The sequence below is a fragment of the Nannobrachium achirus genome, assembly GCF_963921795.1.
Source record: "Nannobrachium achirus genome assembly, chromosome: 7".
Classification (NCBI taxonomy): Eukaryota; Metazoa; Chordata; class Actinopteri; order Myctophiformes; family Myctophidae; genus Nannobrachium; species Nannobrachium achirus.
The window spans coordinates 2,161,686-2,176,691 of NC_137816.1; the positions used below are offsets into that span (position 1 = coordinate 2,161,686).

The following is a 15,006-nucleotide window of genomic DNA, read 5'->3' on the forward strand; positions in this document are numbered from 1 at the left end:
AACCTCGTATATCCAAATTTGTAGATTTCTTCGCAAAGCAAAGCCCTGCTTCATCATACAAGGCCGTCGCACAAAAGTAGTGAAAACAGCAGATCTACAAGTTGCGAGGCGTTATGTGCTTGTAGATCGGCTGTTTTCACTAGTTTAAATCATTTTTAAAATGATAAATACAAAACAAACGGTTTTGGACATACAAGGTTTCCACCCGACAACGATGATATATAACTCATGTAATTGGCCCACTGGCTTGTCACTTGGCATGATCTGAAATGGTAAATCTTTGAGTAGCAGCAGTGCTATAGAGAGAGATGGCGCGCAATGAGGGCCTCTCCAACTCTTTTTCCCGGGCTGAAACAGGGGCCCAGCATGTCCCTGCCTGCACCATTCCCACTGCTCTGCTCAAGTCACACATACCCATCCTCAGTCCTCTCATCACACAAACTGTTAACCTTTCCCTTCAGACAGGTCATCTGTTCTCAAGGTTGCTGTCACCCCTCCCCTTCTCAAGAAGCCAACCCTGGACCCGGAGCTTCTAGCCTAGCCAATTACAGACCCATTTCCAATCTCGCCTTCCTGTGCGAGGTGTTAAGAGAAGGTGGTTGGCTTCTCAGCTCCAAGACCATCTCAACCACAACAACCTTTTTGAGACATTTTCAATCAGGCTTTCGTTGGTTCAGCCCACAAGACTGAAACAGCTCTGAGGGTGACAAAATAGCCTATTGATGACAGCCAATGAAGGATCACCATCACTCCTCATCCTCCTTGACCCAGGGGTGAGATGCCATGGGCTCGGTTGGGCTTGGCGAGCCCCGACTTCTGAAGCTGCACGCATGCACGCGCACGCGTGTGCACGCACGTCGTCAAGTTGTGTGACGCCGCGGTCAGCACAAACCATAACTCTATGGCACGAACACTTCAGTCCCCTACCTGGCTAGCTGCTTTGCATAACAATACTCGGGTAGGCAGTTGTCACCTACGTCCTCATTTACACTTGGCCAGCAGCACGTTCACGACATTTAGCTCCTTTCGGAACCTCTCCCTGAAATGGGTCCTTTTGTCAGAGCTGCATGCATAGCGGAGTGAGAGTTCCGAAAGGAGTAGCAAGCTTTACTGTGTGTGGGTGAGTCTATGATTGTAAAGTAAAGTCTATGTATGTAAAGGTATTTTATATAAAACATAAAGGAAAATACATTAATTGAAACTAATTAACAATGTAACTAAATAAGAAATATAATTAGGCTACATAAAAAATCTTGTGATGTTGAATACAGTATTTCGACTAGCACCGCGCAGCAGGCATGAGTGCACACACGCGCGTGCACGTGACGTGCACGTGACGTCATGAATTTAGAGGGGCACCACTTCTAAAATCCATATCACACCACTGCCTTGACCTAACCGCTGCATTTGACATGGTGGATCATTTTATCCTCCTGGAGCGTCTACACATCACCATTGGACTGTCGGACTCTGCACACAAGTGGTTTAAATCTGATCTACCTTAGTTTCCCAAGCATCTAAAAATAATATTTATTTAATATTACTTGCACAGCAAGGAGTTTTTATTATTATGATAGAATCAATGCTCATGGTATGGAGATGTGTATAGTGGAATATGATCTCTATAGTCTGTGGCAAAAGCACTGGGAAAGTTGTGTGAAACTGATGGTGGTTTTGCTGGAATGTGCCTATCTTTACTATAATTTTGTGAATGTCTGTCTGAGTGAGTGAGTGTCTGTCTGTCTGTCTGTCACAGCGTTTCTCCTCAGTGGCTGGAGCAATTGATCTGAAATCGCATCACCATTAGCATATGAACACACCTGACATAACTGTGAAGCCCGTTTGTCACTTTCACAAATCATATGCTGTATATTAGCATTTTTATGGTGTATCTACTATCTATTCTGCATCTAGCATGAGGCATAGCTATTCTGCATCTAGCATGGGGCAACATCGCTCTGTGTGTGTGTGTGTGTGTGTGTGTGTGTATGTGTGTGTGTGTGTGTGTGTGTGTGTGTGTGTGTGTGTGTGTGTGTGTGTGTGTGTGTGTGGGGGGGGGGGGGGGGGGGGGAGGGGGGGGGGGGGGGTGTTGGCTGGCCCTGTTACGGATGTTGTCATGTAGATCGGTACACAGTATCTCTGTAGCCTTTAAACGAAACAGGTATTTCTTACATTGATGCTCCTACATATTATCATGCAAGCACCAGAAAGTTACTTTCCATCCCTCATATACTGTGTGCACAGTGCACATCCCATAACCCACACACTGCACATCATTTCGGAGCTCATATCTTTGAACGGGTAAGGACTAGTCTTTACAAAAGACCAAAAGTTCAGAAGGAATGATATGCAACACAGGTCTCCAGACAGAACCATGCATGACACATCAATATATGTGAATGCTCTATTTGTTTTCTCACACTACAACAACTAAGCCTCAATACCACTAGAAATGTTCCTTTTCAGATGCTCTGCCAATCGAAGAAAGAATAAAAAACAGCAAATCAAAATACTCCAGCTATAATGTACTCACTCTTTACCTCTGACTTTAGGGTCAAAATGTATCAAACATTCCCTAGAACAGGGGTCAGCAACCTTTTTGAGATGAAGTGCCATGTTTTTATTTCCTCGAGTGTCAGTGTGCCATGTCAAACATACATTTTAATGACAAATATTTTGACATATTTCGATTGGCAGGACATAACGATCATTAGACCCAGAGCAATAATCCACCTATCTCCCCGACTCCCTCCCCAGTCAGAGTTTAGAGTTTTAATGAATGTAGAATGTTGTGCAAGATGTAATTTGCGATAAATTATCATAACTTCATTTAATTTACCACGCTTAAAAAAAGATCTCTCACACTTCTGCCAGTGTGCCGGTGATCACCTTCCCCTGTGCCAATGTTGGCACCCGTGCCTAAGGTTGCCTACACCTGCCCTAGAATGTATATTACAACTACCCTAAAAGATTCAATGTATTGTTGCTATACTTTTTATATTGAACCTCGGTACATGTATCCATGTGGATTTGGAGTCATTCACTAATATGTTTGTAGAATGATCTTGTGTGCAGACTAATTGCGCATAGAAGATGACCCCCAGATTCAAGGAACACGTGGAGCAGCCACATCTGTTCAATCTTAACCCATTCAGAACGGGTACACATTTTGTGTATCATTATTTTATGCTTTAACTATTGAAAAATAGCAGATATACAAGCTCACAGCGCGGCACCGAGTGCCGCGCTGCGAGCTTGTAGATCTGCTATTTTTGAAAAATCGGGGAAATTAGAATTTTGACCTGATTCTATAAGTGTTGAATCCTTTTGAATCCTTCTAAGATTTTTTTGGAAAAACCTATGTTTCTATGTCAGCAATCTGGCCAGCCATCGTCAAAGAAAAGGTCCTTTTCATTTAACTGGAGCTCAGTTAGTCTGTTCTTGAGAGACTACTATGTCAGTGGTTCTCAAACTTTTTCATGTTTCATGAAGGACCCCCAAACTGATATTTATTTGTCACGGACCCCCATCTCAAAATATCTAGTTCCAGGGACCACCCAGAAGCAAAATTTGAGTTACAAACGTTCGCTTTGAAAAACATATATTCAAAGATTTGCTCACATTTTCACAACTTTTTCAAAAATAGCAGATCTACAAGCTTCGGTGCCGCGCTGTGAGCTTGTATTTCTGCTATTTTTCACTGGTATAAAGCATTCAATAATTCTAAGCCTAAATGGGTTAATGGAGAGGTAGGTTCCTTTATTGTATTATTAGCATTCAGTAGTGTAATACCACGCCCCAACCTCTCCATATGCGGACTGCTGTTGCAGGCTCAGAACATGCAAAACATTTCTAGCTTCAGAAATATTTCTGAAGCTAGACATTTTTTTGTGCTGTTGGGGCTTGGAGCCACATGAAACAGGATATTTCGGCCGCGAAGCTGGATATTTTTTAAACCGGATAAATAAGTGAAGACATTGAAAAATATCCGATTCACTGGATCCGTGTAGACATGGAACCCGGATATCTCTGAAGACTTTACTGTGTGTGTGTGCTTGTTAGACCTAGATATCTTTGTCGTGTGGACCTAGATATTTTTCTATGTGGATGTCTGAAAAAACGGGATATATGAAATATCCAGCTCCGTGTAGCCATGAATCTGTCTGGGTAGCCTATTTGTTCATAGTGATCAGCATGAGAGAAAAGAGGGGTGTGGTTGGTCTAGGCGTTTTAATTATGAGAGATGCAACTGAATTACATAGAGATGAAATGTAATTTTTTACAAGCAACTCAGTGGTGTGTTCTACTTTTTTTAGGGTTACGATAATCATTATCTGCCCGACATGCGCATGGTCGTGGTAGAGGGCTACGCACCAAGTGCCGTGCTGCGAGCTTGTAGATCTGCTATTTTTTAAAAGTCGTGAAAATGTGTGCAAATCATTGAATATACGTATTTTCGAACATTTGTAACTAAAAACTTTGCTTCTGGGGGGTGCCTGGAACGAAATATTTTGAGATGGGGGTCCGTGGCCAATACATATCATTTTGGGGGTCCTTAACATGAAAAAGTTTGAGCAACACTGTCATAGAAACATAGTTTAAAAAAAAAAACTTGGAAGGATTTGAAATATTCAAAGACAAAATGTCACAATTTTTCAAAAATAGCAGATCTACAAGCTCGCAGTGCGGCACTCGGTGCCGCGCTGTGAGCTTGTATATCTTCTATTTTTCATTAGTCAAAGCACAAAATAATGCGTTCCCAGTCTAAATGGGTTAAAACCCCTCCCTCTATGAAGAACATTCATGGGGGGCCTGCAGTAAATCCTTGTACCCAGGGCCCAGAATTTGGTGCGACACCCCTGGTGACATGCAGCAAAGGTCAGGTGCATTTAGAGCCTATGTGCTATGCGCCTTAACAGCTAGGCCAGCAGCACCCAATTGGCCAATAACTCTTGAACCATTGGTCATACAATCAAATTTCCCCTGGATTCCTTGGATCACGACACAAAGTACAGGCTCTGTTTGTCATTTCCTCAAGACACACTTTTTTCCGACCACTATTTTGACCAAAACTCACACAAATCGCTAGTCAGTAGGATATAAAAGCAGTGACAAACACATAGTAAGGGGAACATAAGAAAATCTGCAAAGTAAATCGTTACCAAGAAATGTCTTCACCAATGTGTTTCTAAAGGTGTGTAATAATATGTACTAAAAGGTTGAAATTCAACTCCTGGGGGAAACCTCATAAAAAATGATTTGTGTTTGTGTCCCATTAACTTTACTATACAGGAGAAGAAAAAATCTGCTTTAAGTAGCATGTGAGGGGTCAAACTAGTGGTTTTTCATGATGCTGAATCCATTGCATGCATTTGTTTTGCACGAAAAACATTCCATGGGCTACAAATGGCCCCCACAAAACGGTGAAAATTGTAGATTCATCACCCCTCACATGCTATTTAAAGCAGTTTTTTTTTTTTTTTCCTGTATAGTAAAGTTAATGGGACACAAACACAAATCAGTTTTCTTATGAGGTTTCCCCCGGGAGTTGAATTTCAACCTTGTAGTACATATTATTACACAGCTTTAGAAACACATTGGTGAAGAAATTTATTGGTAACGATTTACTTCGCAGATTGGTCAAATATCTTATAAAATCCCCTTACTAACAGAAAAGTGGAAGGAAGAAATTAATTGGCATAACCACTAAATTGGGAAGAAAAGTAAAATAAAACACACAAGCCTACTCAATGGAAACTAATAACAGCAACGGGAAATCTTTTTTTTCTTTCTGATCAATCATTAATCCTACCTGAATCCATAGTGGTTCCATGGTAGGCCCGGGCGAGGTCAGATTCTCCAGGTGGCCAGTCCTTTCATAGGTGAACACTGTCCCTGCTGCCTTATAGTCTCCATTCCATTGGATAGTCCAGCCACCATTCAGGAAGTACTTGTCTGGGTTGTCACTTCGGAGAGCCAAGAAATTCCCTGCCTCCGCCACCTCCTCGATCCGGATATCTCGTGCTCCTTCTGGGATCAGCCCGATATCCACGTAGCCTTGGGGAAAAAAAATCCAAGAGTCTACTTTAGATTTGGACAAAGAATATGTCCCATTCAGGCCTAGAATTATTGAATGCTTTAACCAGTGAAAAATAGCAGATATACAAGCTCACAGCGCGGCACCGAGTGCCGCGCTGCGAGATTGCAGATCTGCTATTTTTGAAAAAGTCGTGAAAATGTGTGCACATCTTTGAATATATGTATTTTCAAAGCGAACGTTTGTAACTAAAATGTTGCTTCTGGGTGGTACCTGGAGCTAAATATTTTGAGATGTGGGTCCGTGGCCAGATACATATCATTTTGGGGGTCCTTCATGTGAAAAAGTTTGAGAACCACTGACATAGTAGTCTCTCAAGAACAGACTAACTGAGCTCCATTTAAGTGAAAAGGACCTTTTCTTTGACGATGGCTGGCCAGATTGCTGACACAGAAACACAGGTTTTTCAAAAAATCTTAGAAGGATTCAAAAGACACTCATAGAATCGGGTCAAAATTCAAATTTTCAAGATTTTTCAAAAATAGCAGATCTACACTATAGCAATATCCACGTAGCCTTGGGAAAATCCAAGAGTCTACTTTAGATTTGGACAAAGAATATGTCCGTACATGGACAAATGTGTCCGTGACAAAGACTTGTCCTTGTCCATGGCAAATGTTAGATTTTATTTTTATACAATATTATAATATTCTTATTTTGATCATAAGACCGAATTACTGAATGTCAGTCTCCAGATCTTCTTCAGAATATGTCACTGTTTTACTATGACACTATGGCACAACAGGAGTCCACTATACAGACTTTTTAGACTTTTCAAGGACCCCCATGAATCTGAGAGTGTACCAGTGGAACCAAATGGGTCCTACAGGTCCATTTGGTTTCATTGGTACACTCTCAGAGTTACAGACCACCTTCAAGGAACCCCAAAGGTCCCTTGACCACTGTACTATACAGTACCTGTATATTAGGGCTATCTCTTTATGTGTTTCTGGTAATATTATTGTCTGATAAAATTAGAATTTAGACAAAAATGACCACCACAAGCAACACTTTAGAACAGGGGTCAGCAACCTTTTTGAAATGAAGTGCCACGTTTTTTATTTTCTAGAGTGTCAGTGTGCCATGTCAACATACGGTACATTTTAATGGCAAATATTTTGTCATATTTTGATTGGCAGGACATTGTTATAACGATCATTAGACCCAGAGCAATAATCCATCTCCCCGACTCCCTCCCCAGTCAGAGTTCAGAGTTTTAATGAATGTATCTGCAAGATGTAATTTGCTATAAATTAGCTAACTTTGTTTAATTGACCCACATTTACATTTTTTAATTGCAAATATTTTGACATATTTTGATTGGCAGGACATTGTTATAAGGATCATTAGACCCAGAGCAATAAACCACCTATCTCCCTGACTCCCTCCCCAGTCAGAGTTCAGAGTTTTAATGAATGTAGAATTTTGTGCAAGATGTAATTACTAATTAGCTATACATTAGCTAACTTCATTTAATTGACCACGTTCAAAAAAAGTTTTGTTTTTAAAATAAAAATCCTCTCTCTCAAACGTCTGCCAGTGTGCCGGCGATCACCCTCCCAGCCTCCCCTGTGCCAATGTTGGCACCCGTGCCTAAGGTTGCCTACCCCTGCTTTAGAATCTAACCCTTTGACTCAGTGATGGTGTACAGGTACTGGACCCCTGTGCCTCCTGAGCGCCTGAAATCTGCAACAATTCTTGCAAGGGTGTTTTCATAAAGATTTGAGCGATGACTAATGAAACACCAAATATGTTTTCTTCTCATGATATACCTGTACTGGATATGGGACGTACCAACTAAGGTAACAATAATCAACATTTGTAAACAATTGAGTATAACTTTCTTTTTTTTTCATGAAAACAAATTCTGAAATGACAGGGCAGCAGTGGCTCTGTCCTGACTAAACGTCGAAGTGTCCTTGAGTAAGACACTGACATTCTAACTGCCCCTGATGAGCAGGTTGATGCATGGTTTCCTCCGCCGTCGTTGTGTGAATGTGTGTGTGAATGGGGTGAATGTGAAGTACATGCGTTGTAAAGCACTAAAGGAGAAAAGCACTATATAAATGCAGTCCATTTACCACTTACAATGGGTCAGACAGGAATGAAAAAGCATCTCAACACTGTTAGCAAATAATCCCAGAAGAGCACTCAATTTAAGAGCAGAGCTACAGTAGTCCATCAGTCAAAGAGCTAGTCTCAACGAATACCAGTCACGTTTTGCCTCGGGCGTCTATCCGGCAGAACGGTACACAGTCTCTACCTGGTATTCCTAAACGTAACCTAGGTAAAACGGTTAAACCTAACTTTATTCCTAACAGGGTTCACACACATCTTTACCAATTAATTTCCAAAACTTTTCCAAAACTTTTCCAGAATATTTAACCCGATTTCCAGGACTATATAACAATAATTCAGCTCAATAACGAGTTGCTTACTTCTATGCGCAATGCCCAAAGACAGGTAGTGTATGCCAGTGGTTCTCAACCTTTTCAGGCCGTGACCCCCGAAATAATCATATTTTAAGTGGGGACCCCGACGAGCACTAAGAGTTGAGGAATTTTGTATAACACGGTTTTATTGTGAAAATAGCTGATCTACATGCTCACAACGCCTCGCGTTTGCGAGGCGTTGTGAGCATGTAGATCTGCTATTTTCACAATTTCTGCCTCTAATATTTGACAATTTGGCCAATGTTTAATTTGTCATTTCAGAGGTATTAACAAAATCAATAACCAAAGACAATGCATAGCTATTTTTTTCCAGGACCTTCCAGGAACCTTGATCAATTCCAAAACTTTTCCAGTACTGGAATTTTTTTTTTTCTAATTTCAAAATATTTCCAGGAATTTCATGACCGTGGGAACCCTGTCCTAACCTTAAACTCAGTAAAACTGTGCCAAAAGCTAACCCTATTCATAATCTTAACCTCAGTAAAACTATGCCTAACCCTAAACTTGTCTCTCATCTTATTCTCAGTAAAACAAATACAAGTATACAAAACAAACGCCCCACTGAGCAGTCGGCGTGAGGTGGGCGAGAAAAAAAAATAGGGTGAATGGGTTTTTGGGCGAACAGACTTGGTACCGTCTCACTCTCAACATACCGAGGCCTTCGCTCTCGTCGTAGGTTTTCTTCACCGTTTCACACGTAGAGCCGTTGCCCTGACACACCCCGCACCGATCTTCTGTTGCGTTAGAACCAATCACGTAGTCACAGCCCACATTCTGCAAGAGACAGGAAGACAAAATATTATACATGCATTATCTGGTACAGTGGTTCTCAACCAGTGGTCCTTGAGGAGGTTCCAGGTGGTCCCCGGCTAAATGATGGAGAGTTGGTAACCAAATAAACCCTAGATCTTTAACTATTGAGAGCGTAAAATGAAACCAAATGGAGCCATAAGGGTCTCATTTTACGCTCTCAAGAGTTAAATTATTATTAACCCATTTAGGCCTAGAATTATTGAATGCTTTAACCAGTGAAAAATAGCAGATATACAAGCTCACAGCGCGGCACTGAGTGCCGCGTCGTGAAAATGTGAAAATGTGAAAATGTGCAAATCATTGAATATTATGTATTTTCAAAGTGAACGTTTGTAACTAAAATGTTGCTTCTGGGTGGTCCCTGGAACTAAATATTTTGAGATGGGGTCCGTGCAAATACATGTCATTTTGGGGGTCCTTCACATGAAAAGGTTTGAGAACCACTGACATAGTAGTCTCTCAAGAACAGACTAAAGCCCTTTGCACACAGGACAAGTTGCGTTTTTTTCGTTTGCTGCATGAATAAAACGCATTGGATTTGGTGTGCAATGCTGTGCGGAATCGGCGCTGCGGATCCCAAAAGGAGTCATAAAAGGAGTGATGTTTTTTTTTACAGCATGCGACAAGACGCACAAATCGAACTGGGTTTGATCGAGAAAAAGACGCACGGCCGCAGCCACTCGTCGCACGGCCAATTCGGATCCGGTGTGCATGAGGTCGTAGAGAATCATTGTTTTCTTTTTAAAAAGTGAAATTGTCCGTTTTATCCGTACGGATAAACGCGCCTGTGTGCAAAGGGCTTAACTGAGCTCCAGTTAAGTGAAAAGGACCTTTTCTTTGACGATGGCTGGCCAGATTGCTGACATACTGTAGAAACATACTGTAGGTTTTTCAAAAAATCTTAGAAGGATTCATAAGGTCAAAATTCTAATTTTCACGATTTTTCAAAAATAGCAGATCTAAGATTGCAGCGCGGCACTCGGTGCCGCGCTGTGAGCTTGTATATCTGCTGTTTTTCAATAGTTAAAGCATAAAATAATGATACATAATAATGTGTACCCGTTCTAAATGGGTTAAACATCGACCTGCATTACTTAATTTACAAGAACTCTATACAATTAGAGAATGTAAAAGAATCGTTATTTCGATCAACGTCTGCCTGCCATCTCTCCTACCACATAAAATGCAGTATGGAATTATAGACAAAATCTTATCCAACGATAATAAAATATTCAACGTTTTGGGTCTGGGGAGGCTAAATCTAAATGGTTGTCTGCGGCACAAAATGCCAAATAAATAATGGACCTTGATATGATCAATTCACAACGGGCCCTCAGACATATTGGCAAACAAACACGGCCGAAGGTTACTGCCCATGCAGCCACAGTTAATCCTAAATGAAACAATTAAAGTCGTTATCTCCAGGCTTTACCCTCGATATGGCTGCTGAGAAAATGTTCTATTGGACAATTAATAACTCCCGAGGAAACATACGTTCGTTAGCGATAAGGGATTGACCCCGGTCAAGTGATTCTTAACCCATTTAGGCCTCGAATTATTGAATGCTTTAACCAGTGAAAGATAGCAGATATACAAGCTCACAGCGTGGCAGCCGTGGCACCGTTGTGAAAATGTGTGCAAATCTTTGGATATTATGTATTTTCAAAGCGAACGTTTGTAACTCAAATTTTGCTTCTGGGGGGGGGGTCCCTGGAACTAGATATTTTGAGATGGGTGTCCGTGGCCAAATACATAACATTTTGGGGGTCCTTCACATGAAAAGGTTTGAGAACCACTGACATACTGTAGTAGTATCTCAAGAACAGACTAACTGAGCTCCATTGAAGTGAAAAGGATCTTTTCTTTGACGATGGCTGGCCAGATTGCTGACATAGAAACATAGGTTTTTCGAAAAACCTTAGAAGGATTCAAAAGACACTTATAGAATCGGGTCAAAATTCAAACTTTCACGATTTTTCAAAAATAGCAGATCTACAAGCTCGCAGCGCGGTACTCGGTGCCGCGCTGTGAGCTTGTATATCTGCTGTTTTTCAATAGTTAAAGCATAAAATAACAATACACTATAATGTGTACCCATTCTGAATGGATTATCTCAGCTATGTTTTCTATGGTGCTTGGTCGTCGAGCGAATTCAACAGTTTTAGTGTGCTTGTTTTTACTTCAGTCATCACAGCTTAGTTTTTATTTAGTTTTCATCTTTGAAAATCCACTCCCCGCCCACACTAAACTCAACAGTTTTGCAAATGTATCACATTAATCAATTTATTTAGTAGTAGCTATACAGTTTATTTGTCTATTAAACGAAACACTTAATACAGTAAATAAATCGTCAAAACCGTATTAACAGGCTGCACATTTCATTAAATCTATTTCTTTATTATATTATCATTAGACAGTGTTAGTACCTGACAGATGCCATCGATGCAGATATCTCGGCTATTGCTGCCTTCATAGCACCGCGTCCCGTCAGAAACTGCATCCAGCATCTTCTCGGAGAAGTTTTCATTCAGCGGACGGCAGTGCAGTTCACAAGCGTTGACTGAGAGAGAGAGAGAGAGAGAGAGAGAGAGAGAGAGAGAGAGAGAGAGAGAGAGAGAGAGAGAGAGAGAGAGAGAGAGAGCGCAAAGGTTTTAGACCAAGTGAGTGCAAAACATTGAAATACTGCTGTCAATTTTCAAAGGTTTATAACAAGCTAACCTCTCCTATATGGATGTATGGAACTATTTCTGGCAGACATTGCACAATTTTTTAATAGTTTAAGATAGTCTCCCCTCAAAGTTGCAATGTAACACAGCTCTGTTGTATTCCCCCATTACAGCACAGTGGAAGATGTCCATTAAATAAGCAAAGGATAATTGACGTGTCGCTGGTCATTATTGAGATATAAATCCAGACAGGACGCGTAGCGGAGGTGCCTTATCACCCTGAAGGGATTTATTTCTCAATAATGACCAGCGACACGTCAATTATCCTGCTCATTACACGGCTAAGTGTAATAAGTGTTGCGCTGGCTGTCCTCCAGCACAACGCATACAGAAAGGAAGTGTTGATTAAATAGAATCAATTTTCGGTTACTGCGTCGTCTATTTCTCGCTTCAAAGGTTTTCAAAAACATTCTTCAGAGCAACGTTTAGCTGTAAATGACATTGTGTGTTTGTTTACATGGCTGTCAAGTAGCATAACATTCAAGCATCTGAGTGGTCATTATCCAGAAATAACACACAGCTGAATTCAGCGATTGACCAATCAGAATCAAGCATTCAATCAAGTCGTGTAACAAAGAAGAATACTATCTATACCAGGGGTTTTCAAAGTGGGTGACGGGGCGCCCTGGGGTGCCGCGACGGCAGTCCAGGGGTGCCGCGAGATCATTTAATAATATTTGGAATTTGTTTGAACACTCAAAAAAATATTTAGTATCATTTTAAACTTGAAGTACAAAGTCATTTTCAGTCAGTTCTAACCAAAATGGCTATTATCTCAACCTTTTCCTCAAAACATAATCACTAAAATATCGTCACTGTCGGGCAGAAACCTCGCATCTCCCAAGTTTCAAATGTGCACGTCTTTTGGTAAAGCAAAGCCCTGCTTCATCATACAAGACCGTCGCACAAAACTAGTGAAAACAGCCGATCTACAAGCACAACGCCTCGCATCGCGAGGCGTTGTGTGCTTGTAGATCTGCTGTTTTCACTAGTTTAGTACATTTTATAGATGATAAAAACAAAACGAACGGTTTTGGACGTACAAGGTTTCCACCCGACAACGACGATATGCTATAAATATAAGGTGCTGGGAGTGAAAATTACAATGTAGGGATGCCTCGGATTTAAAATATTCATGGGGTGCCCTGAGACGAAAAAGTTTGGGAAGCCCTGATCTAAACAAATAAACATCATGGGCCGAATTCAGGTGTTCATTGCTCACCTCTGTTGTTGACCGCTACCCATTTGTAGAGCTTGCCCTTGTAGGGCATGGTGTTAAAGTGACCGCACTGGAGGTCTCTGAAGGTGGGCTGCTCATGGATACATGGTGTACTGTTACAGATCTTGTACCTCCGTCGCTCTCCTAGGCAGTACTTCCCCCCATGTTTAGGACTAGAGAAAACAAAGGATACATTCAAATCAATCTTTATTTATAGAGCACATTTAAAACAAATCGGTAGTACACAATGAAACAAGACATCAACATCCCAAATAGTCACAACATACATATCATTTTAATTGGATAAGATACACTAAGATGTGATTAAAAGCCAAATAAAAGAAGTGAGTCTACACTAGAGTAAAGATTTAAAAACCCCAAAAGACACTTCTAATGGCGTGGAGTTCTCAAACTAAAGGGTTAAGGAACCGGAATTGTTAAAATCCTAAAGGATCCCAAAACTAGGCAGCACACCTGAGCGCTCTGACTGGAGTATTAAGGGTCCAAAAGTTCTGTGCAAGATATAACAGTGCCACTCTGTGAAGAATCCCATGAGCTCTACAGTATCAAATGCACCCGAACTGAGGATCTACCAGAATCAGCAGTTAAAAGCAATATCATTAAAAACTCCCAAGAGAGACAATTTCAGCACTATGGCCCGTTTTTTTTAAACGTGAAATTGTGAAATGACAGGAGGAAACTTATTGGACTGTAATTGGATGTAAAACACTTTCTCCAAAACTTTAGACAGGAAGGGAAGCATGAGAGATGGGCCTGTAATTGGACAGGGAATATGTATTTTTTTCTTTCTTTTGTAGTAGAGGACCTGATGTGAGGGTATAGAGTTAACCATCAGCAGAAAAGAAAGTATGGGTCATTCAGGTTTAAACCCCATTTAGGCCTGAACACATTATTACGCAATATTTTATGCTTTAAATATTAAAAAAATGCAGATCTACAAGCTCACAGCGCGGCACCGAGCTTGTAGATCTGCTATTTTTTAAAAAGCCCCCCCCCCCATCTCAAAATATTGTATCAGGGACCCCCCAGAAGCAAATATTTGAGTTACTTTCAAAAAGATATATTCAAAGACTTGCCAAAAAAAATATATATATATATATATATATATATATATATATATATATACAGTATATATATATATATTAAACCTGGGCCGTTATCGGCGTTATCGTGCTGCGTTAACGCGAGACTCTTATCGGCGGTAAAAAAAAATATCGTCGTTAATCGCGGATCAAAGTTGGGTCTGGAAGCTGCATGCGCAATGACATCACACACAGGACACGCTGCCTTGTTTTGTTAGATGCAGCCAACATGTTGTCTTGGCAGAGGCGTTCTAAATTCTGGCTGTATATTTCACAACAATGTGCCTGTTAATGTCACACTGTCATTGGCTGCACCTGTGTGCTGTGCTAGTTTTGATAATGAGACGTCAGCTTTCCTATATTCAGTTGTTATTACTCAAGCTCACTGCATGGACAGACATGTCTGACCGTTCTGTCTCTGAGCTTGAGTGCCCTAAAAAGGGTTTTCAAGCCGCCTCCTACCACGTTCTGACTGTCGTGATCATTGCCGTCACAAAACAAGCAAGCAAAAGTGCTCCGTGTTGTTAAATACTCCCCTATAAATCACTTGTGCAAGAAAAGTGTGTAAATCCGTTGATAGAAGTGCAGCAGCAGC

At 40.9% G+C, this 15,006-nt stretch overlaps 1 protein-coding gene across 1 annotated transcript in view; it reads right to left on the reverse strand.

Moving 5' to 3' along the window:
* The window catches only part of adamts7 (a disintegrin-like and metallopeptidase (reprolysin type) with thrombospondin type 1 motif, 7), a gene marked incomplete at both ends in the record, with an annotated part of 192,011 nt that overhangs the window by 79,085 nt on the left and 97,920 nt on the right, over positions 1-15,006 (reverse strand). The window contains 4 exons of the mRNA XM_080729396.1: positions 5,813-6,057; positions 9,204-9,324; positions 11,790-11,923; positions 13,312-13,481. Of these exons, the coding sequence (XP_080585522.1) occupies positions 5,813-6,057; positions 9,204-9,324; positions 11,790-11,923; positions 13,312-13,481 (670 nt within the window). The remainder of the gene's footprint in view (positions 1-5,812; positions 6,058-9,203; positions 9,325-11,789; positions 11,924-13,311; positions 13,482-15,006) is intronic.